The 24,664-nt window shown below is 44.4% G+C and overlaps 1 protein-coding gene across 1 annotated transcript in view; it reads left to right on the top strand.

Moving 5' to 3' along the window:
- The first annotated feature begins 13,199 nt into the window (after positions 1-13,199).
- The window catches only part of SLCO5A1 (solute carrier organic anion transporter family member 5A1), a 74,184-nt gene continuing 62,719 nt past the window's right edge, over positions 13,200-24,664 (top strand). Inside the window, exon 1 of the mRNA XM_057363918.1 lies at positions 13,200-14,380. Within this exon, the coding sequence (XP_057219901.1) occupies positions 13,444-14,380 (937 nt within the window). The 5' untranslated portion in view covers positions 13,200-13,443. The remainder of the gene's footprint in view (positions 14,381-24,664) is intronic.

Raw genomic sequence — 24,664 nt, 5'->3', positions numbered from 1 at the left:
AAGAGGTCGACCACTGAATTCTCTCTGTGTTGGTGAATATAATTTCTAGTTCTTGAACCCAGCATGAATGGCCACATCTAAGACAACTACAGTTGGGTGAGTTGGATCCCATTTACTGCTTTTAAAAAACTTATGGCCTAATAAGGGAAAAATGAACAGACATTCCACAACATGAAACTGCAATTTACCAGAGATAAAATGGCAATTTTCCTCTATGTTCTTACATTTTCTGTGTCTTCTATGGCTATAAAAAGACTAACTAACAAATGAAAAAAATACCACAGACTGGTGTAATGTGAATGATGATGACTTCAGCTGATGGCAGTCTACTAATACATAGGCTTTAAAAGAAAGAAAGGAAAGAAGAAGGAAGGACAAAATGAAATAATGTCCTGGTTCCATATTCTGCTTAAAATTGGGCTGTAAATGTGTCCATTTAATGGGACAATGGACTTCCTTGCTGTGCAGGGTCCACTGTCTTTATCACTGGAGCAACATCACTGTAATGCATCCCCCATTTTGGTGACAAAACAGAGTGTTTATGTTGTTAATAATGCAAAGAGGAGTATTCTGAAACTGGCAACTCAACAAGAACAGTACTGGAGGCCTTAATATGGAAATCTTCTGTCTTTTAGTATCCACAGTTTTAATTTTGCATTTTGAGGTTTTAAAATTCATTAAACTATTCCTTGTCTTATTTATCTGAGTCATTTTTCAATCTCTTTCCAGCATTCTGTTTCTGATTAATACTTACTAAGTAAAAGCAATAATAGAAAAATTACTGTCTTGTCCTGTAAAATTTGGCATTTCTAGTAACTGTTACTATTCTCACAGCTGAATGTGAACATACAGTATACAATCTGGATCAATGTTAAACTTGCAAAATCTCTGTCTAAAGAATATTGTGTTTTTTTGCATTTTTATTATGTCTGTGACCTACTATGTTTTCTCAATAGTTTATTTTAATAAAGCAGATATTTCCTTAGGTGTAGTAAACAATAAAGCCAATCTTTTCTCTGCAGAAAAAACATCTACGCTGTAGAAATAATTAAATRTATTACTGTTCAATATGCCAAAAAGAAGGGCAAATTGGATAATCCAAACATCTGTTTTTGTTCACAAATGCAAAGATCCATAAACCTATCCAGGATAAATACAGACTGCTTTACATTTAAAAGTCAAATTGACTACCTACAGAAGAGGATCTCTTTTTTTTCTTATTAGAATGGTTGCATCAAGGCTCTTAACAATGAGGCTCAGTACATATTTCAGGTGAAACCATGGAAACTGTAAGGAGCCATTTTACTCAGAATAGAAATACCACAAATGACCTTGACATTTAGAAGCTGATGCTGCACATTGTTATTTAGATTGTGAACAACWGGCATGTTACCATGTCCTCTGTTCCAAAATGGTTACTGGACTTCCAAGAAGGAGCATTTGAAAGCTGGGGACCCTCTGTTATGGGTGCAAGGGGTCCCCTRTATTGAGGCAGATGTTTGGTGCTGCTGGCTCGGTGTGCAGGTGCAGTGGGAGCTGCAGGCTGAGCTCTGAGTGATGGAAACCAAGAAAAGAGCCCATGAACTGCCCTTTGCATAACAAAGGGGTTGGGGACCTGTGGCCCAGCCAGGTGAGGGACACTCAGAGAYGCAGYAGGAGCAATGACCTCMAGACTCTTGAGCACTTGGACTGTGATGGTGTAAAAGCCCAGGGTTTCCCTTGTTCTGGGTTCCTCCTTGCAGACACCCAGTTCAAGCTGTTATTGTGTTATTTCACCATGATTACATTATTTTAAGGATCRAGATGTCTGAGACTCTGCTGTAGGAAACCTGGGGTCGAGATGGTGAGAAAACCTGGTCTGACTCTGAGTGTGGGATGTGTGGCTATGAAGGGGCCTCAGTCCCAGCTTAGGTGGTGCCAGTGTGGCTCCTGCATGGTCAGACAGGGRAGTTTCTTAATTCCTCTTTTAAAGGTACCTTTTTATGAAAACTAGGTAGAAATGTTGGAAATATGGAGGAAGACATGACAAATTGTAAATGATGGAGCTTGAGAGAGCAGTGCTCTGAGGAAATCATTTGCACCTGAGGAGTGTAGTTTTAATTCTCTCTGGAGACACAACAGGGAAGCTCCTTCCCGAGGCAGCTGAATCTAAATGGCTATGTGTAGAGACAGAWTTTTTCTACCTTACATGTGTAAACAATACTAAACATTTCAAAATACTGCTGAATTTACAGGTTTTATCTTCTCAAAGATTGCTGGACAATGTGATTTCTTAGTCTATGATTCCTGAGTAACATTCAAACTGCTACCAGCTTTAAACAGTTGAAAATTGCAAACATGATGTTTGATTTTTGCTTTCAAGTCATCCTTCTAGGAGCCATATTTCTTTTCCTGTTCGAATGAAATGCTTGTTGCTGAAATGTACCTGCTGAAGCAAGGCCAAGGAGRGAATGGGGGTATCAAACTTCTCAGAAAAGGACCACTCCTAACAGACTCCTAGAGGAACCCATAGATAGGGAGCCAAAGACATAAAGAGGTTTCTGATGCATTTGTATCTCCAAAGACAATACAATGGGTTAAAGGTAGCAATAACCTGGATAATAGGTGCCTAGCAAAGGAAATTTCACCACTGAAATGGGGCCAGGATTTAACTCTTTTATTTTGGACAGCATGTTACCTCTAGGGTGTAGCTAACACTTAAAAAAACCCCTTGTTGAACTCACCACTTCCCAGATCTTATTCACAGAACACRAACCAACACACRAGTGGGAATTTCTGCTYGCACAGTGAAAGTACAAACGCTAGSACTGGTCACCATATAAGGACAGAGGAGCTTGGATTGCCTTCTCCAGTGGTTTTATACAGCTGCATGGAATCCACACCCTTTCTTGGAGTTTTCAGTTCAACTCTTTCACTTTATTTGTTACAAGTATGAGAATAGTCTGTGTGTGAGTATGTCTGTGTGCATGTAAATAATACTAGTTTTTACTGGWATTCTCTTCCATTTTGTTGAGTAATATTAAGATTTTTAATACTTAAAGAAACCTGCTAACACTGCCTTTGAAGCTTCATTTGCTTTGTTTTGTCCTTATGCTGGGAGCAGCTGTTCCTTTAGGTTACAGACAGGAAGCCCGTTTTCTGACATTTCAGAGCCAGCAATAATAGCTGCAGGGACAACAATGACAGACTAAAAACATCTGAGTGAAAATCTGCTTTATGAACTACATCACAGGYAGGATTTCCTTTTAAAATTATTCACGATTCATTTTACATAGCCATTTTATATGTAAAATAATTTAATTCTATTCACAACAGGTAAAGTTGCACATTGAAAGTGAACACACTGCAGCATCTCTTGCACAAACACAAGCTCTGTCCTTGTGGCACCAAAGGGTTTCTAAGGACTGTTAAGACAATGAGAAACTCAGTGTTTGCTCCTGCTGACAGAGGCAGCAGCAGTCCCAGAGATGTCCTATATGACGTCAAGCCTGCCATGAGAGCCTTGAGGTCACTCTCCACAGTGTGTCCTTGAGCACTGCACAACACCCAGATCTTAAAGGTTCCCATAGACACCTAATAATAACAACATAAAAATGAATACAAAGCATTTTTTTGTAAGTAAGAAAATGAAAGATCACCACCTGGGTGAAAGGAGGGCTGTAGTGCCTTGATTTGGCTGACAGGACTTGTGCTCACTCAGAGGCACACTTGGGTCAACAGCCTTCATAGACTGCTTGGTCCCTAACACTTTTGCAAGTTGTATTATTGGTCACAGATATAACAGAGAAAATAACATGTAGTTGGTGTCCAGGTCAAGACYATATTGCCTTCTGGGGTGAGAGGAGTAAGGGGGCAGATAAAGCCTCCTCCGTTCACAGTCATGTGGAAACTTTATTTGCAGAWGGGCTGCAGTCTGGCAATGCCTCACTATTCCAGACAGCATTTCTAATGAAAACTTCCCATCTTCCTGCTAGGATTTAWCCTGCTAGCTAAAGCTAAAATGAGAATAGGTCTTCCCAAAAATGTCATGACAATAAATATTTCACAAGTGTCTGTGACCCGAAGCTGAAGAGTTGCACAGGCTGGTGACTTAGGTTAGCCTTTAAAGGTAATTATCATTTAAAGAAGCATCGGAACAGTCACTTTTGTCTTCTTGACAGCAACAATGTAGCTGGATCAAGTCTGGAGGCAGCAGTAGAACCTGCAGCATGACCCTGAGGCAGGAAATTCCCTGGGGGAAAAGTTGGCTATCTTGCTTTTGCCCCTTTGAGAAGATGTCCTTTCAGCCCAACACATGTCACCTGTCCCACGTAGGGCACAGTAAAAATGCCAATCCCTGTGGTGTGCAGGATCCATCAGATCAACAGTCAGCACATCTCTGCTCTGCTGCCTCACGGCAGCTCCAGTGCAACAAGGTTCCCCAGTCCCTGCCCAAGCGATGAASGCTGGATTAAAGTCTGTGTTTATCCTCAGTGACAGCTAAGTGGCTGATCTCTGTCCTATGGGYAGAACAAACCCAATGGTATTTTCCTGAACCACAGGGAATCACTTTTTGCTTTAACTCGGAAGACAATTTGCACCACACGGATCAGAGCTTAGGGCAACAGTAGGGTAGTCTGTAACATGGAATGGGAGACTGCAATAGCTTAAATTTACCGATAGATTTAATAAATAAGCTGCCACAACRGCCATGCCTAAAAGCTTTCTCGGGTCAGCAGCTCCAGAGGCTCTTGCTTGTTGAAATGAACCTTCATAGTGCCCACATTAAAAACATGGTTTTGAGGATAAAAGGTGAATAATGTTTCAGCATATGGTTCCTCTTAGAGCATTTCCTTCGGTTCTTTTCTCAGCCTTATAATAATAAACACATAACTTCAGAATAATTTTGCATGCATTCCTCTAAGAGATCTGCTTGTTTTATTTATATAKGGACCCTAAGGCTACAAAATGTGCCTTACTGGGCAAGCTATTCTTCCTAAAAACCCTGATCTCATATCTGGCCTAAATTAGTTTTGAACACTGGTACATACCTATTTACCAGCTGCTCTCCTGGCTAGCTTTTTCTGTCTCTTTTTACGCTGTGTTTCTTCAGACCAGGCAATTGTAAATAGCTCACTACATTCCTTTCTGGTTTTCATATTCTAGGTAGAGACTTTGCTTTAAGTGTGGGGGTACACAGTAGCCTAAGGGCTTTGAAATGGCTTTACCATTCCAGAGGTAGGTAGCAGAAGTTTTATGGACTTATCTCAGAGTGTTTTCCCTTCATTTCAGCAGTTTGCTCTCCTTTCAGGTCTACAGTAATAGGAAGAAGCTAGCTTCTGTACTGGCAATTGAAGAATGTTTTTTAATATTCTCAGATTTACTGAACTGATTATATTAAATCACATTTTAGGTACCAGTGTTTTTCATGAGAGTCTATTCTCATCATTCCTTCTTGTGTTATTCTTATTTTGTGCTACCTTTCCCTATATTMATCAGTGTTCAATTACTTTATTGCTGTTCACTAATTAAACTTACTCATKATTTTATTTAAAGATATTGATTCTGAATGGCATGCACTTTGCCTGGACAAATGGTCTCTCTCTTTGTGTGAAGGCARAAGTGCTGATTCTAAGTGGCACGTTGCTGATTCCCAGGTGACTTGCTGGGTGACACCTTGGTGCACCAATTCGKACACTGGCAAAGGCTGGGAAAATGTCTTTGATGTGTCTGCCTCTAGACACACAGYAGATTTACTTATAAGCTGGCAATGAAATTGATTTTTTCTTCTTGTTTGCTGTTTAATGGTGCATTATAGATTTTGTGGGTTTTTCTGGTGTTTTTTACTAAACCCCTTACATTTTGCAGTTACTGCTGTTTGTGGTCAGGCCACACTGTGCCCCACAGTAGACTAAAAGCCTGCCATGTCCGGGTGACTGGCCTTGGGGGATGATGACCCAGGAGTTCCCAGATATATTTATGTTCCTGTGTACTGGCTTTTGGAGAGGATATTTTCATTCACTGGCATTCTTCCATGTTTCTTCTATTGTGGCACTGTTATTTTGTGATTTTGCCAGTGTGTTTCCCCTGAGAGAAACTAATGATCAGGTGGGGGAAAAAAAACAATGAGCAAATGTTCTATTCTAACGCAGAATTTTGAATTTGCATATGAGCTAAGAATTCAAAGAGATTCAAGCAGTTTTTTCCAAGTATTTTGACTTTGTCACTTAACATTTCAAACTAGCAAATGTAAAAGGCATGTAAGTTTAGAGAGGAGAATAATGTTTAARGTTGGTTAATGTCATAATGCATATATTAGCCAAACATAAATKCATTAGCTTATAAATAAATACAGAACTCTTGCCAAAGGGCTGCTGAAAGGTGACATTGAAATAAAGCGGCAGATGCTGAGAAATGAGATCTCTGTGAATGARTGAGAGGGAAATCTGGTTTAGTCTTTGTTCATGGCTTTGATCCTGGGTTCAAACAATGCTTTCACAGTTTCAGATGAATGTCTATACCATTTTAAAAGCAKAATGTAGTAGAGGGACTGGGACTTTCAGGGAAAAGATGTGAACATAAAGACTGAAATTACATAGAAAGGCTGAGTACAATTCCCTTCTTCCTCTCCATGCAAACTGAGTATCTCRTGTCTCCTTAAAGCCTGATAATGCTGCAACTGTAGGAAAAAAAGCCTTAAAGCCAGAGGTATAGAGCTGAGGAAACAACTACASGCACCAAATGTGTCTTTGCATGTACCATATCTCATTGCCGCTAGGCTACCGCRGCCCTGTATACATTCCTAACCAAGTATCCTGGTATTTAATAATCTGGTATGTCTCACTTGTAAATAACTTGGAAAAAAAAAGATATCTTTGATGATTAGGTAGTGGATTATCTGCCTTTAGATATATTTCTTGCTTGGGGCTAGAGTGCAGCACTTAGAGCACTGTGCTGCAGAATGAGCAGTGGCTCAAAGCTGCCCAGAGTCTGTGGTGCTTGGGTGAGGGGGTTCCAGCCTGGCTGGCTCCAGAGGGGAGGAAARGGCTGGCTCCTCTCCTCTGGATGAAGCCCTCACTGTGTTCTACAGACCTGAGATACTGGCCAGATGAAGGTCCTGTGCTGACTCTGAAAGCTTCCTGCATCACCCCCTCACCTCCGCCCCACCAGACAAATTCCTAGCACAGACTGAAATGTTGCAAGAGTGGGAATTAGAGCCTCTGCGTGCCCCTGCCCACCTCTTCTGTCCCTTAGCTTTTATCAGTGTGATCTCAAGAGGTTAATGGTATGTATAAAAAGAAAACATGCTTTAGCTTCTCCTTGTATCTTTCATGCTTTATATTGTTGGGGATTTAAAAAATTTTGTATCTTTCATGCTTTATATTGTTGGGGATTTAAAAAAATTTTGTATCTTTCATGCTTTATATTGTTGGGGATTTAAAAAATTTTATTCTTTACATTCCTTACGTATAAAACCTGACACTTTTCACACTTCAGTTTATTTTTCAAAATAAGAGGTTTTCTGTGCGTGCTTGCACCGGAGACAGACATAAAAAGCTGAGAGTCAGTCCCACTTTAAGATGCTTGCCTAGCTTTTTTAGACACACTCAAACATTGGGCTTTTGCTTGAGAAGGAAAGTCTAATTTTAAACACAACTGTTAAAATTATCTCAAGCAGATTCACTGTAACTTACTTCCTGAGACTTGGCATCTTCTAAAATAAAACAGTAAGCCCTAACGAAGCATCACTATGACTAATATAGGTGCCATGGGYTTCATCTTGCTACTAGGCACTCAAAGAGGAGCCCATGTTATTGGCATGGTGCTGGATTCAGCCCTGCAATGAGCAAGGCGTGTCAGAACCTTCCCTTTGCAGGTATCCTTACCACCTGTGGCTTCTGACTGGGCCCCCAACCCAACATAAGCCCACTTCACCACCTCTCCATGCCTGATGATCCCTGGATGACCAAATCCACCACTGAATCCATCACTTCCACTGTCCTGGCCCCACTGCGCATCATGGGGCTGCTTCCTGGATGGGAGTGCATGGCAGAGGGCAGACTGCAATGTAGAAGAATTACTGCTGTGAGAAAAGGTAGTCCTTTCTTCTCTGACATGTACAGTTTAATACTGACAGCTATCACCTCTAAGTTCAACCATTATTTCTGAGATTTTCTCTTCTTCCCTTCCCTTTCCCATATTGCTTTATACCTCCCTGACATTCAAGGTTTCTTTATTTCATTCATGAAACTGTAGCTAGTTCTTCTGTGGAGACTGACAAACCTTAACRTGAATGTCTCCCAGCAGCATCTAACTGCGATTAAGTTCATTTCTTGTACTAAATCAGCTCTTTAGTATAGGATCTGCTGTTACAAGTGCTCTCTCTGACATCTCAAACAAAAATAATGAGCTGTTCTCTCCCAGCAGCAACCTGCCCTCGGGAGTTCATTAGGACACTAGCTTGGTGAAGGTCCCTGAGAAGTGACATTCTTTATTTTTTGGTTTATGCTTCCCAATGCCCACACTCCAGGAGAATCTAAAGTCCACTAGCCTCCTAGTGCACATCCTGTTTTGCTTATTCCTTTACTAATATTGGGCTGGGARTGAAGAGCAGACGTTGCCCAAAAATGGCAGCAGTAGGAGGGAGAAAGGGAAGGAAGACAAGTGTGTTGATTTATTGCATTTGTGATATTTCATCGAATGGAAAACCTGGCTGGAAATGTGAAATACTGAAGGAGAAGCAGAGCCATCAACTCGTGCCACCCTTCAGCTGAGTTTTCCSTCTCTTTGTGGCCTGAAATAGACTAGGCTGAAATACCTCTTGGGCATTACCAGCTTTCTGAACTATCAGGGACATGTAAAGCCTCAAAACTGTCACCAGCTAAAGTGACCTTAAAAAGATKGTGTCTTGGTAGCTCTGGCACCTTCTCTTTTGGAACTGATCAGCTCATGAGACCAAGCTGTGAGTCAAGTCTTGTCCCTCACAGAATAGCAGCTGAAAGTGCTGTGTGAGCACTCACCACTGCAGCAGGGCAGCCCACGAGGGAAGCAGGCTGTCAGCTGGGAACTTAGAAACTTTCAAGACAAACGGCCTGCCTTTCACCAGTCCTGACTTCATGTCTTTCATTAAAACAGATAAATCAAAACAGAGTGTCAGCCCATGTCCTTAATCTATCAAAATGGGAACTGTGCTCTTTTGCAGTTGTAGCCATAAATAGGCTGGTCTGCAACACCACTTGATGGCTTTGTGATTGAGAGATATTGTGTATTTTAAATCCACTATCTTTAAAAGGAGAAATTTTGCATAGTAAGTTTTATACATTTATATTTTATTGTAAATTTGGGTACCATTGTTGCACCTTCTGTAATCAACCTGTCAAGTAAAAAGAATAATACTGATTTCCCACTCATCACTTGGTGCTGGATGCTCATACCCACTGCAGCCAACTTGTTATTTCATTCAGACCCAAAMGTAAGCAGGGAAGAACCTACAGTCAGGTGGAGTAACTTCCCAAACAAACAAGCTCACATAGTCCTAAGAACAAGTTTATCTCTTTACAGGTTTGACACTGAAGAAAGAATTGAAATTGTACCTGTTTGTAGGCTGTACTATTTACAAATACTGTGAAGCTGGGAATGCTGTGCCCTTATTATTTCCCATGRGATGGGAGGACACTTTTGAGTATTTATTTTATTCTACAATGTCACAAAAATTTTTGCTTTGGTTGGTTTTATACTATAATGGCCAGGAATCCTAGTCATAGAAAAAGATCTCAAAGCTGATGTAAAAATCATAGAATTGTTTAGGCTGGAAAAGAACTTGAAGATCATTTGAGTCCAGCACTGCCAAGTCCACCATGAAACCATGTCCCAAAGAGCCACATCTACTTGTCTTTTAATACCACCAAGTAAGGTGACTACACCACTTCCCTGAGCAGTCTTTTTCAATACAGCCCTTTTGGTGAAGCAATTTTTCATAATACCCAATCTAGGCCCTCCACTGGTGCAAYTTGAGGCCATTTTCTCTCATCCTATCACTTTTTACTSAGGAGAAGAGACTGACCATCACCTGGCTGCAACCTCATTTCAGACAGAGAAGTCTGATAAGGTCTGAGAGAGTGATAAGGTCTTCCCTTAGCCTCCTTTTCTCCAGGCYAAACARTCCGAGCTCCCTCAGCCATTCCTCATGGGATTTGTGCTCCAGACCCTTCACCAGTTCTATTCCCCTTCTCTGGACACACTCCAGCACTTCAATGTCTTTCTTGCAATGAGGGCCAAAACTGGACAYAGGCTTCGGGGTGCAGCCTCAACAGTGCTGAGTACAAGAGGACAATCACTGCCCTGGTCCTGCTGGCCACACTATTGCTGATACAAGCCAGGATGCCACTGGCCTTCTTGGCCACCTGGGCACACACTGGYTCATGTTCAACCAGCTACTGACCAGCAACTCCAGATCCTTTTCCGCCAGGGAGCTTCCCAGCCACTCTTCCCCAGCCTGTATTGCTGCATGGGGTCGTTGCGAACCAAGGACAGACTCCAATACTGAGGTGTCATACATATGACCCATTACACTTAAAAAGTGAAGTTACTGGCTCGTGCACTGGTTCAAGTGCAAAGGAGTCACTGAAGGGATACTGCCTACCAGGTGAATTACACGTATGCTCTTGGCGATGGCTGAGTGAGACGATGGAGTTGAATTTCAACCTTGTTCTTGTTGAAATGGGTTATCCTCTCTTCCTYTTTCCCCATGGACCTTTTTTCCCCTTTATTTTTTTTCAGGTTCTTGTGCTCTCATTCTTGGTGAAGTGATTCAGCTCATAAAACCAGCAAAACACTTTTTTTTTCCTTTGGATTGGTTTTCTGCTGCCTCAGTGAGTTTATTCAGCTTACTGTGCACTGAGGTGAGTGCCAGAGCTGCAGTGACAGAAGCTGCGGCCAGAGGAAGCTGACAGTGGAAGAGGCAGAAGAGAGGGGCTCCAGTAACAACTAAAAAGTAGCTGTGGGATAATGAAATAGAAGAAACTGTCTTAAGGGCCTTATTTAGAGATGAGAGAATCATTACAATGAGTTTTTCAAGAATCCTTGAAAACCTAACTGAATCAAAGGGAAAACTAAAACAGCAGGCCTAGACAAGCAGTAAACTTGGGATAGCTTATTAACAGGAAAAATGTGGTTAAAAGCAACATTAGCTGTGTTGAGTTTGAGCAGCTGGAGTGTTTAGTGAGTACACAGAGGTATCAAAATACCTTTTGATAATAGCTTTATAAAACTTGAAAATGGTATCTTTTGTGAATATGATATGAAACTCTCTTATTGATCCAGACTATAAATAAGTAAACAAGTGTGGTGAGTGAGTCTTAAACATTTTTTAAAGGAGGGGAAACAAATCAGTAAATCTTCCATCCTGCCAGAAAAGCACTAACTACTAACTAAATGTGTAAGATATTATACTTCTTTAGTGTATTCCTTGGCATTATTATCTGAGAAAATTTTGGGCAAAAAGACAAATACCTCAAYAGATCACATTCTATCAAGCCACAACAAATATAATAATTTGTAAGACCGTTTAGCCTTATCTTGGTACTCAGGCTGTAAATACAGGGTCTTGGGAGCAAAACAAACCAGTGCAATTCAATACACTGCACAAACCGAAAAAAAGGGCATTAGAACAAAACCCTACAAGGAGTAAACTCTAAACTACTTTTCCCACATTTTGCATGTGCCTCTCAGTTTTGGAGACTGTGTGCATGGGAGACAAGATCCGGACAAAAAGGATCATCAGGTGGTCTGATTATTTTCCTTTAAATAATTTTTTTTTTTTAAACTTATCCCCTGGTTCTCACTTTTCAGCAGACGATGTAATTGAGGTCTTCCAAATATTCCCGCCTTTTACACAAGGCCATGTACCACCATCCTAAGCATCCTAAACGCCGCCCGGGGCTGCAAACCGCGGCGCTCCGCGGACTTTCTCAGCCACGGGCGCCGAGCTGCAGCCCGCAGCATCTCCACGGGTGAGCAAGGGCACCGACCGGGCAAACCCACAGCGTGCCCCGCCGCCGGGCGCACCGTCCCGCGGGAGCTCCGGCCTCTCTGGCGGGGGTGTAGCCGGGTGCCCGCGGGCTGGCGCGGCGGCCAGGGCAGGTCGGAGGGCACCCGGCGGCATCACCCAGCCCGGCGGCTGCGGCGGGCGCGCCTGCGCTCCGGCGCCCGGGGAGGCGGAGGCGGCCGAGGGGGACCCGGCGTTGGGTGACAGGCGGGGCGGGGGCGCAGGGCCCGGGCCGGCCGCCCCCCGCGCCGCACGCTCGGTGAGTAGCCCCGTGGTTTTTCTTGGCGGCGGCCGGGAGGAGAGCCCGGTGCGCCCGGCCGGCTCCGCCGCCCTGCCCGCTGCCCACCCTCTGGGGGTGGGGGCGATCCGCCGCCGGGGCGCGGTTGCCCGGGTGCCGTTGCCTCCCCCTCCCACCCCTCCGCGGGGCCGCAGCGAGCAGGAGGCGGCGGGGAGACAAAAGCGGACAAAGGAGGCAAAAGGCGTGTTCCGCTGCCGGGGTAGGGATGTCTGGGCACCGCTCTGCGCCCGGCGGTCCCGGGGGGCACCCGGGCGAGCTGAGGCGGCGAGGTCGGGCCCGGGGTGCCGGGTCCCGGGGTGACCGCCGCCGCCGCTGCCCGGCTCCGGCTTTGTTCCCCTTCCCTCCGCCTGCCGCCGCTCCCCGGGCCGCTGAGTTGTAGCAGAGTATTTATTTCAGCGCATTTATTTTTAGGCTGGAAAATAAAAGGCTTGGCACGGCGACCTTTGGCTGTCGCATCCGGCACTAAATAAAAGGGTCGCGCTCTGGCCGAGGCCGCCCCAGCTCTTATGTAAATCCATGTGCCGTCCCCAAGGACGCGCGGTTCCCGGGGCGCTGCTGTGATCCAGCCCCCGCGGGGACGGAGGCGCTCCCCGGAGCTCAGCGCAGACCGCGGGGTCGGGCGGGCAGAGGCCGGGGCGGCGGGGAGGGACGGGGCCGCTCTGGCCAGCGCCGCTGACCTCCAGTGCTTGCTCTTCGCCCCGCAGATCGGCAGCAACCCCCCGGAGCTCTGTCACCGGCGTCGGCGGCGAGGAGAGAGGAGGATGCGGGCAGCGGAGCGGGCGGCGCTGCCCCGCGGCGGGCGGGCAGTCCGCGGGGCCCCGGCGGGCGGCTGCTGAGCGCGGCGCCGCGGGCATGCGGCGACGGGGAGCGGGAGCCGCCGGCAGCGCGGGCGCCCCGGCGGGCGGGCGGCCCCTCGAGCGAGACTGAGGGTGGATGGAGTCACAAAGGAGTTTGGCTGACACGTGCGGCGGGGCGGCCGGCGGCCGCAGCTAGGGCCACCCCTCTCCCCTCCCTCCTCCCCTCCTCGCTATGCTGCGCTCTCGCCGGGCCCCTCAGCGCGCTCGACGCACGGCGGCGATGGAGCCGGCCGGGTTCCTCTGAGGCCGCCGCCGGACCCAGCATGGCCTCGGCGGGGACCCCGGAGCAGCGGCTCCCCGGGGCGGAGCGGCCGGCGGCGGCGGCGGGGGGCCGGGCGGAGGCGCCGCGGTGCCGCAGTCTGCCCGCGCTCGGCTCCCCCCTGGCGGCCGGGGGGGGCGGCGGCGGCGGCCCGGCGAGCCCCGCCGCGGGACCGGCTCCCGAGGCCGAGCGGGGCGAGGGCGCTGCCGCCGCCACCGAGGCTCCCCGGCCCCCCTCCGCCGCCGGCGGCAGCGGGAGCTTCCCCTGGAAGACGGCGGGCGGTCAGCCGGCGGCGCCCGGCCGAGGGGTATCCCTGGGCCCCCCGCTGCTGCTGCCGCCGCCGCCGCCGGCGCTGCTGCTGGCGGGCCCCCCGGGCCGAGCGTGCCTGCGGGCAGTGCTGGCGGACTCGCGCTTCTTCCTGGTGTGCATGTGCTTCCTGACCTTCATCCAGTCCCTCATGGTCTCCGGCTACCTGAGCAGCGTTATCACCACCATCGAGCGAAGATACAGCCTCAAGAGYTCGGAGTCGGGGCTGCTGGTCAGCTGCTTCGACATCGGGAGCCTGGTGGTGGTGGTCTTCATCAGCTACTTCGGGGGACGCGGGCGAAGGCCGCTCTGGCTGGCCGTCGGGGGGCTTTTCATCGCCCTGGGCGCTGCGCTCTTCTCCTTACCTCACTTCATCTCTCCGCCGTACCAGATCCAGGAACTGAACTCCTCCGTCAGTAACGAGGGCTTGTGCGTGGCTGGCAATGGCACTGCCAAAGAGCAGTGGGACTCGTCGGCCTGCATCAAGGACTCCGGTGGAAATGACCACTCTCTCTATGTAGCTTTATTCATCTGTGCCCAAATCCTCATTGGCATGGGCTCGACACCCATCTATACCTTGGGACCAACCTACTTAGATGACAATGTCAAGAAAGAAAACGCCTCGCTTTACCTAGGTAAGGCAACTTAAGTACCTGGGTACTTTGAATGCTGAACCCCAGATCTCTCTGAGGGGCCAGTTACAGGTACTTCTGCCTTGGTTCTGCTGACCAACATACTTGCCTTTTGAAATGACCTTTTGAAGTAAAATTGCCATGCTTTGCTATTATAAAATGTTCTGTGGCATGGTGAACAGTAGTAACAGGTGGAGCTAATGCAGTGTGCCTAGAAGCAGTTGTACTCCCCTCCTTGTGCACAGGGAATAGAGCAGCARAGAAAGTTGTCTTCTCTAATGCTTTTCAACACTTGGCAGTAGCCGATGACTTTTTCAGAAAGCAGTGTTACAATCTACCGTGCCCCTTCAAGTTTCTGTTTCCTAACACAGAAGCTTTATATTTCTAAATAGGTTAGTGTGCCTTTAACCTAAAGTCTGTAATGTGTTCAGTAAGTACTGTGAGAGATTTTTGACATGCTTCATTTTAATTTTCTAGCATTCATTTGCCTTTTACTAGCAATGAATTTTAAYTGGCATTGATACATCGGTATCTGGCATCTCAAGAATTACAAAAGCATCGATAAACCAGCATGTAAAACCTTGAGGGTTAAGAGTTTGGTTAGGGTAGCTCGAGGAGCACAGCTAAATGGGAGTCCAATCTGGCACACGTTTTTCAGCAGGTACAGACAAGTCTTCCTGATAGTTGTGTGATAGCAGGAGGAACGGATGTCTCAGATGACTGGATACTAAACTTTATTGGAGTTTGATCGTAATGATTTGTGTAATGTGTGAGAAGGTTGCCTGCTYTCCGACTCTGCATTAGTATCTTATATGCTTCAGTAAGAAATTAACCTCGTGTACCGCTTCCAATTCTTCTCAAATAAGGAGAGGCACTTCGGAGGCTGAGAGAGCTGCAGAGGGGTTTTGGATACTGAGCATTACCATTTGCAGTTCAATTTACTTTGGCTTTACGATAGCTGTGGAAATAATAATTGCATATAAAATACATATTTATGAAAGTAATACACTTGTGGGGTATGTGTGTAACTACTTCACTAAGCAAAATTAGTGATCCGGATCAGTGTTTTTGTTGCTTTTGACCTGTTCTTCGGCAATTTGACTGTTCCCTGAACCGTTCTAAAGCCATGCACAGTCTGTGTGCAGTGTCTTGAAAAAGCCTGGGGCACTGCTGGTTTTTGGAAGGAGGGAGAGGTATTCACTGCATTGTTAATCTGCTTGATGAAGTATATGACAAAATGTTTTTTTCCCTCTCTTCTCCCTTCTGAGAAAGGCTAAGTGGTACGGAAATTACGATTAACCTGGCATCAACTTTACTGGTAGTATGAAAAAACAAAACATCTTGTTACTGAGGTCACTAAATTGTAGTTAGGAAGTCTTGCAAGTAGGTGATTTCACACTGTCCTCAAAAACACGCAAAAAAGAAAAAGGAAATGCTGTAGGTGAGGAATGAAGGGTAAAAGAGGTGAACGGTTYAAGAGGAGGAAATCTTTCTTCAACAAAGGGGAAGGCAAGGTCAATTGGGGGAAATCCTCACTGTGCAGAGAAAAGATGCCTACCACTGGCGTGCTTCTAGCACAGGAAATTGTAATGAAGTGACTCAGGTAACTTTAATTGCAGCATAGTTTACRAAGGTAAAAGACACCAGCAGCTGGGTAGACTCTCTGTGACCCTGTGCCTGCCGGACACTGAAGGCAGCTTTGATCTATACAGGGAGGATCCCTTGCAGAGTTGAAGTTCATTTTTAGTGATTCAGAAGAACAAAGACAAGTACACCCAGCTACAGTGTACATGAAAAATTGATGCCTGTGATTTGGTTGTGACCACAGGGAGAATTAAAATGCACACAAAGTGTGTTTAAACATTGAATGAAATGTACCATCACCTCCATTCAGTCTTGAAGCTACTCAGGGCTAGAAGCAATGTTGCCTGTCTGAAATCTTGGTGTTTTCTTTTTTAAATAGTGTGGAAGTCTGAGGAAATTTTTAATTCATTAACATTTGAATGTTTGCCTCACTTTAGTTTAGGCTAACGACRTTTTGAGGGGCAGGAGTAAAATCTAAGTTTATGGGGGAAAAAAAAAAGAACACTGTTTGGCATGTTGATGTGAGCAAACATGTTTTTGTTGGATCTTCTCAGCGGTTTGGAATGTGCATGTCCTTGAGGAGAGGGATTTGTGGGCCACAGAAGCCCAGCCAGGTGCAGGGATGGGATGGAAGTGGCCTGGGCATGGCTCTGCAGGCCTGCCACCTCACATCCTGTGTTACGCAATGCCTGCTTCTCCAAGTGGTGTGATTCTGTTAATGGGGAAAGCTATGCAAATGATGTCAAAATGTAAAATGTGTGTCTGTGTGCCAGCATGAGCTAACAAAAAGTCTTGAATTGGRTCATGGGAGTTGAAGTTACAAAAAAGAGAAGAAAGCCCAGTGAAACAGATCCTAGTCACACAGATACATGTGTTTGAGTGAGCTAATTCATAAAGTATCCTCTAACACAAAATGAAAGGTCACTAATATGTTTGTTTGTAATCATGCTGGTATTGCATTCTGTGTTTTTCTTCCGAGGGAAAATAAATGTATATGAGCGTGTACCTGATAAAAGGTTAATTGAGCTACAGAACTGATGAGCTTTTTGACCCTGTGAGTGTGCCCACTAATAGTAGGTCAGTAAAGCCCCCCTGAGTATCACTAATCCTGATTCTGCAAAAACTCACCTTATGTGGCTGTGGAAGCTATCTTATTTATTTTCCAAGTTAATCCAGCTCAGGGCTCGAGTGGCAATAGCATATCCTCTTAAATGTAGGCATGCAAGCTCAATGTGGACAGCTGTTTTAACATTCCTGGCTGGAAGTCCTCCTCTCAAAAACATATTTGATGCTTATACATAGTCTCTTGGCTGCCTACACTTAAGTCCATCTGTCAGAATGGCACRATGCCAGTTTACAAGGTGCTGTGTYGCTTTTAGTAGGACAAAGGTGCCAAGCAGGGATGTGTATTTGGGTTGCCTGCATAGCAATGTGTGAGCTCTTCTGTGGGATGTTTCTTCCTTGTGAAGGCAGTGCCRCTTCCATGTCCTCCTGCCCCTTAAACTTGGCAATACTTTGATGCCCCGATGCTAACTTTGAGAAATGTGTGACATCAGGCWTGGAAACAAGTTGTGATTGTAACAGGTGCCTAGGAAATATAAGAACCGGTTCCCTTAATCACAGATAATCCAAAAGGGAAGTTACACACATGTAAAAACTGGGCAGTCATTAAGTGGTCTTTGTCTTCTCCAAAGTCTCTTCCCTTCTGTGCTCAGCTGTACACATGGCATGTCTGTTGTCAGCTGCCTGATGTGTGCAGGTTCTTCTTGTAAGTATTTATCCAATTAAATTAATTGCAATTCAATTTGAAGTTGAATTAGACTTCATGACTCTTGTTTTGTACTCTTGATGGTGTTCCTGCTACTAGTAACATCCTAGCATTTAAAACACCGATTTTTCTAAACATTGCGTTTTTTGGTAGGGATCCAACTGCTTGTCTTGAATGTGAGTTTGCCTTGTGGTTGTATCAGAATTTTTAAAAGCTGTTTTTTAAAATTAAGAGTGGCACTATTAGTGGCATTATAGTGCCTGAATAATTTTAAAATATTTTTCTTCTTTTGCAAGTAGATATAAYAAAACAGTAATTTACCTCAGAAATTCACACATAGAGAGGCAGTATTAGGTTTTACAGAAATATTGCATTAATGAAAATATTCTAGCATTCAGGGATGGCTTTTACCAGTACCCTCCAAAAATGACTAGTGGACAAATTAGCCCTTGTGCTAAGGATGTTTTATTTCAGTTTCTAGGATACTGTAGGCTGGTTAGGATATGATATGAGAAAAGAGTCTCAGTTTAATTTCATGCAGACTGTCCATAGTTTTTGGAACACACCGTAATTACAAAATGCAAAGATAAAGGGTTTATGAGATAATGGCTGGAAAATGGATAAACCTGTGCAAATGGGCTTGGTACAGATAATGGCTTGAGAGCCAGGCAACTAAAATAATTTCATAACCTGAAAAAAAGAATAAATATTTAGACAAGTTTCAAAAATGTTTTGGATTCCTGCTTTGTTTTCATGAGGATTGTTTCTGGGTTGCTGTTTCTAGCATTAGGTAAACCATTTCACTGTGGCTATATTCTGTTTGGAGAACACCTTACCAGTGTTTTACCGACAGATATTCTGTGTACCCCTTTGTTACAGATTTCCCCAAAGTCTTTATATATGTATGCATGATGATTGTATTTGTTGTATTTCTAGTTAAATCTACCCCTAAATCCACATCGCACTTGGAAGGAGAGGGCAGGAGGAGTAGCTTCAAATACTCCATTAGAAACCCATCGCCTGTGCCTGCTGGATCCCAAGGCAGAGCCCAGCTGCCAAACAAGCCAGGTCTCTTAATGTGTCATTGCTTGGATGTTGGCACAGGAAGCACTGCATTTTTGTGCCATTTTGGTCTTGGCTACTTCTGGGTTTATGGATGTCACTGGGGGACAGGAGGTGGAGCTTGCCAAGGTCACTGAGTCCTCTGTATGGATGCTACAAGTTCATTGAGGTTTTCTGAGGCAGTATCAACTTTTTAGCTGAGCAAGAGGGGTATCTAGAAGCAGGGAAACAGCTGACCAGCATTTTATTCTCACCATTCAGCTGTGACCACTTGTGGTTTACTTGGAATACACTTCCTGCTTCCTGCTGTCCAAAAAMGTTAGTTTCCTACAGGATTTTCTCAGCATTGATCCCTATAGTTGGTAAACCCTGCAGAAATAGTTAGTTTATTTTTACAGCATGCTTGTGAAGAGGCAGGATTTTATGARTCAAAAATCGAAGTGAAAGGGCATGTTCACCCATATTTTTTATTGCTTGCTGTTTTCCTTGTAAAGGGGTAGTGTTCTGAGGTTACTTCTCAAATACACGATTTTACTTATCAGAGRGGCCACATATTCTTTTATCCAGGGGCAAGCACTAAGACTTGATCTATCTGTTTTTGCATAAGGCACAGCGTTGCCAGCTGGTCAGGGAAGGGGATTGTCCCCCTCTGCTCTGCCCTCTGGGGCAGCCTCACCTTGAATATTTTGTGCAGTTTTGCCCCTGCATTATAAGAACAACATTAGGGTATTAGAGAGTGTCCAGAGGAAGGTGAAAAAAAATGGTGAAGGGCCTCCAGGGGAAGCTCTATAAAGAGTGAGTGAGGTCACTGTCATTGCTGTCTGTTTTGCCTGGAGGAGGCTGAGTGGAGGCTTCATTGCAGCCTACAACTTCATTGGGAAGGGGAGGGGCAGGCACKGATCTCTGTGATGACTAGTGCAGAACCTGAGGGAATTGCCTGAAATTGTGTCAGAGGAGGTTTAGGTTGGWCTTGATGATCCTTGTGGGTCCCCTYCAGCTCAGCATATTCTGTSATTCCATGATTCTGAGATACACACACTTGTTTTGYTTGCACAATTGGCTGGGCAGCCCTAGCASAATGCWSAGCTCACTGTGGTCTTGGCTGGAGGTAGGAAGCATCTTGGGATGGAGGTGAAGTGACTGCAGCTCTATTTGTGCATATAGATTATGCTGCTTTCTCACACCGATGATTTAACACTCCGAGGGTGCAGTCTTGTGCTTTTCTGGCACTCTAGCATGTTTTTTTGTTTTTGTKAAAATGCTGATCAGGCAGCAGGCACAGCTCCTACTAATTGTTTATAGTAGCTCTGCAGTTTAATTGTCCTTTCCTATAACTGAGGAAATAGAAAGATAGATTTTACTTTTCTTCTCCACATTAGTTTCCTACTCCATAGGTGGACTGATACTTCTTTTTCATGCTGTAATCCTAGGTATCATTTTCTTAAGCATTTAGAGAAGCTGGTTTGGTTTTTTTATTTTTTTGTATGTTTAAGCAATGTGTACATACAACGAGTTCAGTGAAGAGTGGGGGCCAGCCTTTGCTCTGAAGTTTTCTGCCTGCAGGATTTAATGCCGTGAGTGGTATATCTTCACTTGCTCTGCCAGTGTCATGTCCCTTAGGGATGCTTTTTGCATCTCTCCAGTTGTGTCCTTGCCATGAGCTGTGGCATTGTTCACAACAGCTGTATTGACAAAGCGTCACTTCCAGTAACTGGCAAAATGCACTTTGCCCTTCTTAGGAGCAAGAAGAGACTTAGGCACATGCTTCCCTGATTTCTCTTCCCTTTATATTAGAAGACAAAAACTGGCTTGGATCCAGGGTTCTGAGACTCGTTGAATTCYCAGGCCCAGTTATTTCTCTTGCTTACTGTTTGTCAAAATGGTTAGCACTTTGTTTCTGAGGTTGACAGTACCCTTTTCACCTGCTTGAGCTTGGGAATAGTGTTATCTTGGAGAGTGGCTCTCTTCTCTGTCAAGCTCTGCTGCGGGGCTGGTTTGTGCAGACAAGTGTCTCCACCTGCTGTGGTCCCGGAGCAGCTTGGAAACCTAGACATGAAAGTGGCCTTTAAGTAACAGCTTGTTTGTAACTTCTGCCAGGAACTGGAGGCTTGGGATCTAGTGTCTGATTACCCGGAGGCTGGAAACTTTAGCTGTCAGTTGGATACCTAACCATTTTCTAAAGGGTCACTGTAACTACTCCTGTTGCAGGTGGATTAGAGATGCTTTGTGTTTCATCCATTTTCCCTTAACTTCCATTCAGTGGACTCCTCACCTGGGAGGACTTAATTGYAGTGAAAGTGCTTATGCAGTCAGAAGAGAGGAGACTGGATTTCTCTGTACTGTCATTCAAAGATACGTGGGTTTATGTCTTGGTTATGCAGGAAATACAAGCAATTATATAAAAGTCTCAGTCTTCTGTTTCATCCTGAAGGTCAGCATCGAAAATTTCAGATTTTTAAGGCAGATAAATGGAATTCATCCCTGGYTTTTAAAAGAACAGAAAAGTAACTTAATCATATTAGACTCTCATGCTCTTTTTTTTTTTGATACTACAAAGTCCTTTTTACCTCAATAGCACTTTCAAAATCCTTGTATCTTGTGAAGAATGAACTCAGTTTTCCTTTTTTTGTTGTTTATACATGTCTTTCCTGTTTATTTTGAAAACAGTTGAGAAGCTACCATGCAAAAATGGCACATACTTCAGCTGGTCCCCTCTGGCAGTTGTTGCCTCTCTTGACTAGAAGGGTCAAAGTAAGCGCTAGCTCTGATTTGGCTGCTGATGGATGGGGCAGTGCCACGTTGACTCTGAGGGCAGGGCAGAATGCTTGCCTGTCTTCCTGTGGATCATAACCAGAGCTGTTAGAATTTCAACTGCAAGTCCAAGGGTATCTCTGCAACCCCCTCAGCAGTTACGGGGATGCTGGGACTCAGTAGGGCTCTAACTKTAAAGCTCTGAATCCTCACTGTTGGATGAGGGAAATGTTTTTCCCCAGAGACTCTCTAGAAGTGGGCTCTGCACAGGGAGCAAATAACTCGGTTGGTTTTGTGATTCGTGGTGTCCATGCTTTTATTCAAAYACCACAGTAATTTTACCACAGCTCAGCTGGACAATCTGGGCACATGGGCAGGAGCTAGCAAACTTACRACAGCAGACAGCTCTGCAGTGTGCATGCAGGCTAATTTCACCTGAGTCAGCCAAATCCATACTCCAACTCCTTCCAAGTGCCCAGAAAAAAATAGGACATTTCCTGTGATGGGAAAGAATATATCAGTGCTCATCAGCGTGGAGATGTATGGGCTCTGTCCTGCTCTGCTTCTGAACAGKTGGGAGTTTGGGCATCTGTTGTGCTGTCACAAGGCCAGAAATTCAGACACTGCACAGCATTAACCAGAGAGCTAATGAACCTGGGTCCTTCCACTTCCCTTCCTTTCTGCCACAACGAATTTTTTCTTACCTGAGAAATCAGGAAGTGCCAACACAGAAACTTGAGTTTTATTTTATGCTACCATTAGTTGAATCAGAAACTATTARCTCTCATGTAGGTAAACAGCTTACTTGGCAGCAAAGACAAATTACACCAGTGAAAARCATCATGCTCTGGTATGAATTACATTCTGTGGTGAGTTTGAAGGAGATACAATCAGAAAAAAGACTGTATTTTTCCTTGTAATTTGAACAAGCATGAATTATGTCAAATGAAGTATCTGCAAAGCAGTACTGCATGTCCACTAATTACATGCTCCTGTGCTGTTCATCTTTGATTCTCTTCCCCATTTTCAATACAGGTTTCTTTTCAGCAGCTTGCTTCCTTTTCATTAGCTTGCCAGGATATTTTTTGAGTGCTTCCACTTATTTCCTTGCTTATATTGATGTTAGCACTTTATTTACATTGAACCRTGCACAGTAGGACCTCAATCTGGTGATTGCCCTCTGTACCTTTTATCTTTGATGTTTACTGGATTAGAATGAAGTCCTCAAGAGTGTCTCAGCATTGATTTTCTTAAAATCCAGCTGCTCTGAARCCAGCTACCAGCTCTTCAGTTATTTGAATCAAGTTTTTGTAAATTACTGATTRCTTTCCATATTTACCTGTCTGTCTTCAGTCAACTTCTTCAAAGTGACTGGTGAGGTTCCCCTGTGATTGCATCCTTTTCTTTCTTTATTAATTAAGTTATCCTCTGGAGTCAGAGTATTTCAGATAATGTGTGTATTAGCTGAGTGTATCTTCTGATATCTTCCRATTTGCTATTTTATACTTAAGTTGTAGTTCACCCCAGTATTCGTCATGGATTTCGTCACAGCTGTTGGCATCAGGTGTCATGTAGGCACTGAAAAGTGCTGGTGTGCTCCTGGAGTCAAGTGCTTTCAATCACACCTTGGTTCCTACTTCTTGTTTCAGTCTCTGATTAGATTAAAATCTGAAGTMATTTCAAGTAATGCATTTTTGTAGATAACCCGAAGTAGACAGGGAAATAGTTGTGAGCTCTGCTGTGGTGACTGCTAACCTGTGAGGATGTAAACAGAATGTATCAAGCGAGCCTCATTTGCATCTACAAATATCTAAAGGAAATACTCTGGAAGATATCTGACATTGCTGTGCATTAAGCTCTCCCTGTACTTGAAGAGAAATTGCTGTAGTCAGCCGAGCTGTTGACTCAGTAGATTTTGCTATGTCTAAGACAAGTGAAAACACTATATTTTCCATCAAAGATTTCAAAGGAATCAGCTCATAGGCTCAGAGGTCAAACCCGTGTGAAATTCATGAGCAGAATAACCTGTGGATGCTGGTTAGATGGGAACTTACAACTGAAAAAGCCCCAAGAAAAGGGAAGGAGAAGGTGAAGTGCCAACAGCATGGGACTGTCCATGCCTCTTCTGTGTGGTCCAAGGCAGTGAGGGATAAAGCCAGAATGGCCTCTGGTCAGGAGGCACTTGCCAGGGACAGTTCCAGGTGTTCCAGGACAGTTCCAGTTCCATGGGAAGGGCTGAAGATGCTGCTGTGTCTGTGAAGTACAGGAAAGTCCCCAACAAGGCTGGGGAGTTTTGGCAATGCAGAGAACAGAGAAGCTTTGCTTCTGCCCACACTTGCCTTCCTCACAGAACAGCATTTTCCACTTCTGCCCRGAGTGCCTCTCCATGCCATTCATTGGTCCCTGACATTTCAGYTGCTGGAGTTTAAAAAGTAGTAGCAAAATAGTTTTTCATTTTGTGATTTTTAATCTAAATTTATGTTTTTGCTTGTTAATTCATCCCAGTGAGGGAAAAAGAGATTTAATGAAGGCTGTAACCTTCTAGAGTGCAAATAGCTTCAGTAATAATCCTCCCATTTAAAAAAAGTAAAAAATTGGTTACATAATATTAGAGTCTGTAATTTTTGTAAATACAATGGAGAGTGTATATCAACTTGATTTAGTACAGCTGTCTAGTGACAGAAATAATGAAGGTATCCATAGGGAATTTTTATAGTCACAGGAGAAAATAGATAGCACATGAGCTTTTTTAATCTTCAGTATAGTAATGCTGGTGCACATCAATGTAGGCATTTATCTGGTAAGTTATATAATTGGCCTAAAATAAGAATTTCAGAAAAYTACATTTMTTCTGGCATGAYTGAGGGAAAGAACTGGAATTTGGGRGTTATCTGAAACAAATRACTGTTAGTTTGTTACCACACCTGCACTGTGTTACTAGAGGAATATTAGTCCTGTTATACAATGAGAGTAAAAAGACTGAACTCAGCACTACATCATTGTAATAAAATGCCATAGTATAAATAATTTTTCAAAAGCATAGTTGAGGATTGAATTGATGTTCTTGAAGGAAGAGCCGTAGTCTAGATTATAGTTCCTAAGTAGCTATTGCACTATTTTGA

The sequence above is a fragment of the Malurus melanocephalus genome, unplaced genomic scaffold (assembly GCF_030028575.1).
Source record: "Malurus melanocephalus ecotype Western Australia unplaced genomic scaffold, MMel_1.1 scaffold_32, whole genome shotgun sequence".
In the NCBI taxonomy this organism is placed as follows: Eukaryota; Metazoa; Chordata; class Aves; order Passeriformes; family Maluridae; genus Malurus; species Malurus melanocephalus.
This window is presented reverse-complemented; position numbering and strand designations above follow the sequence as displayed.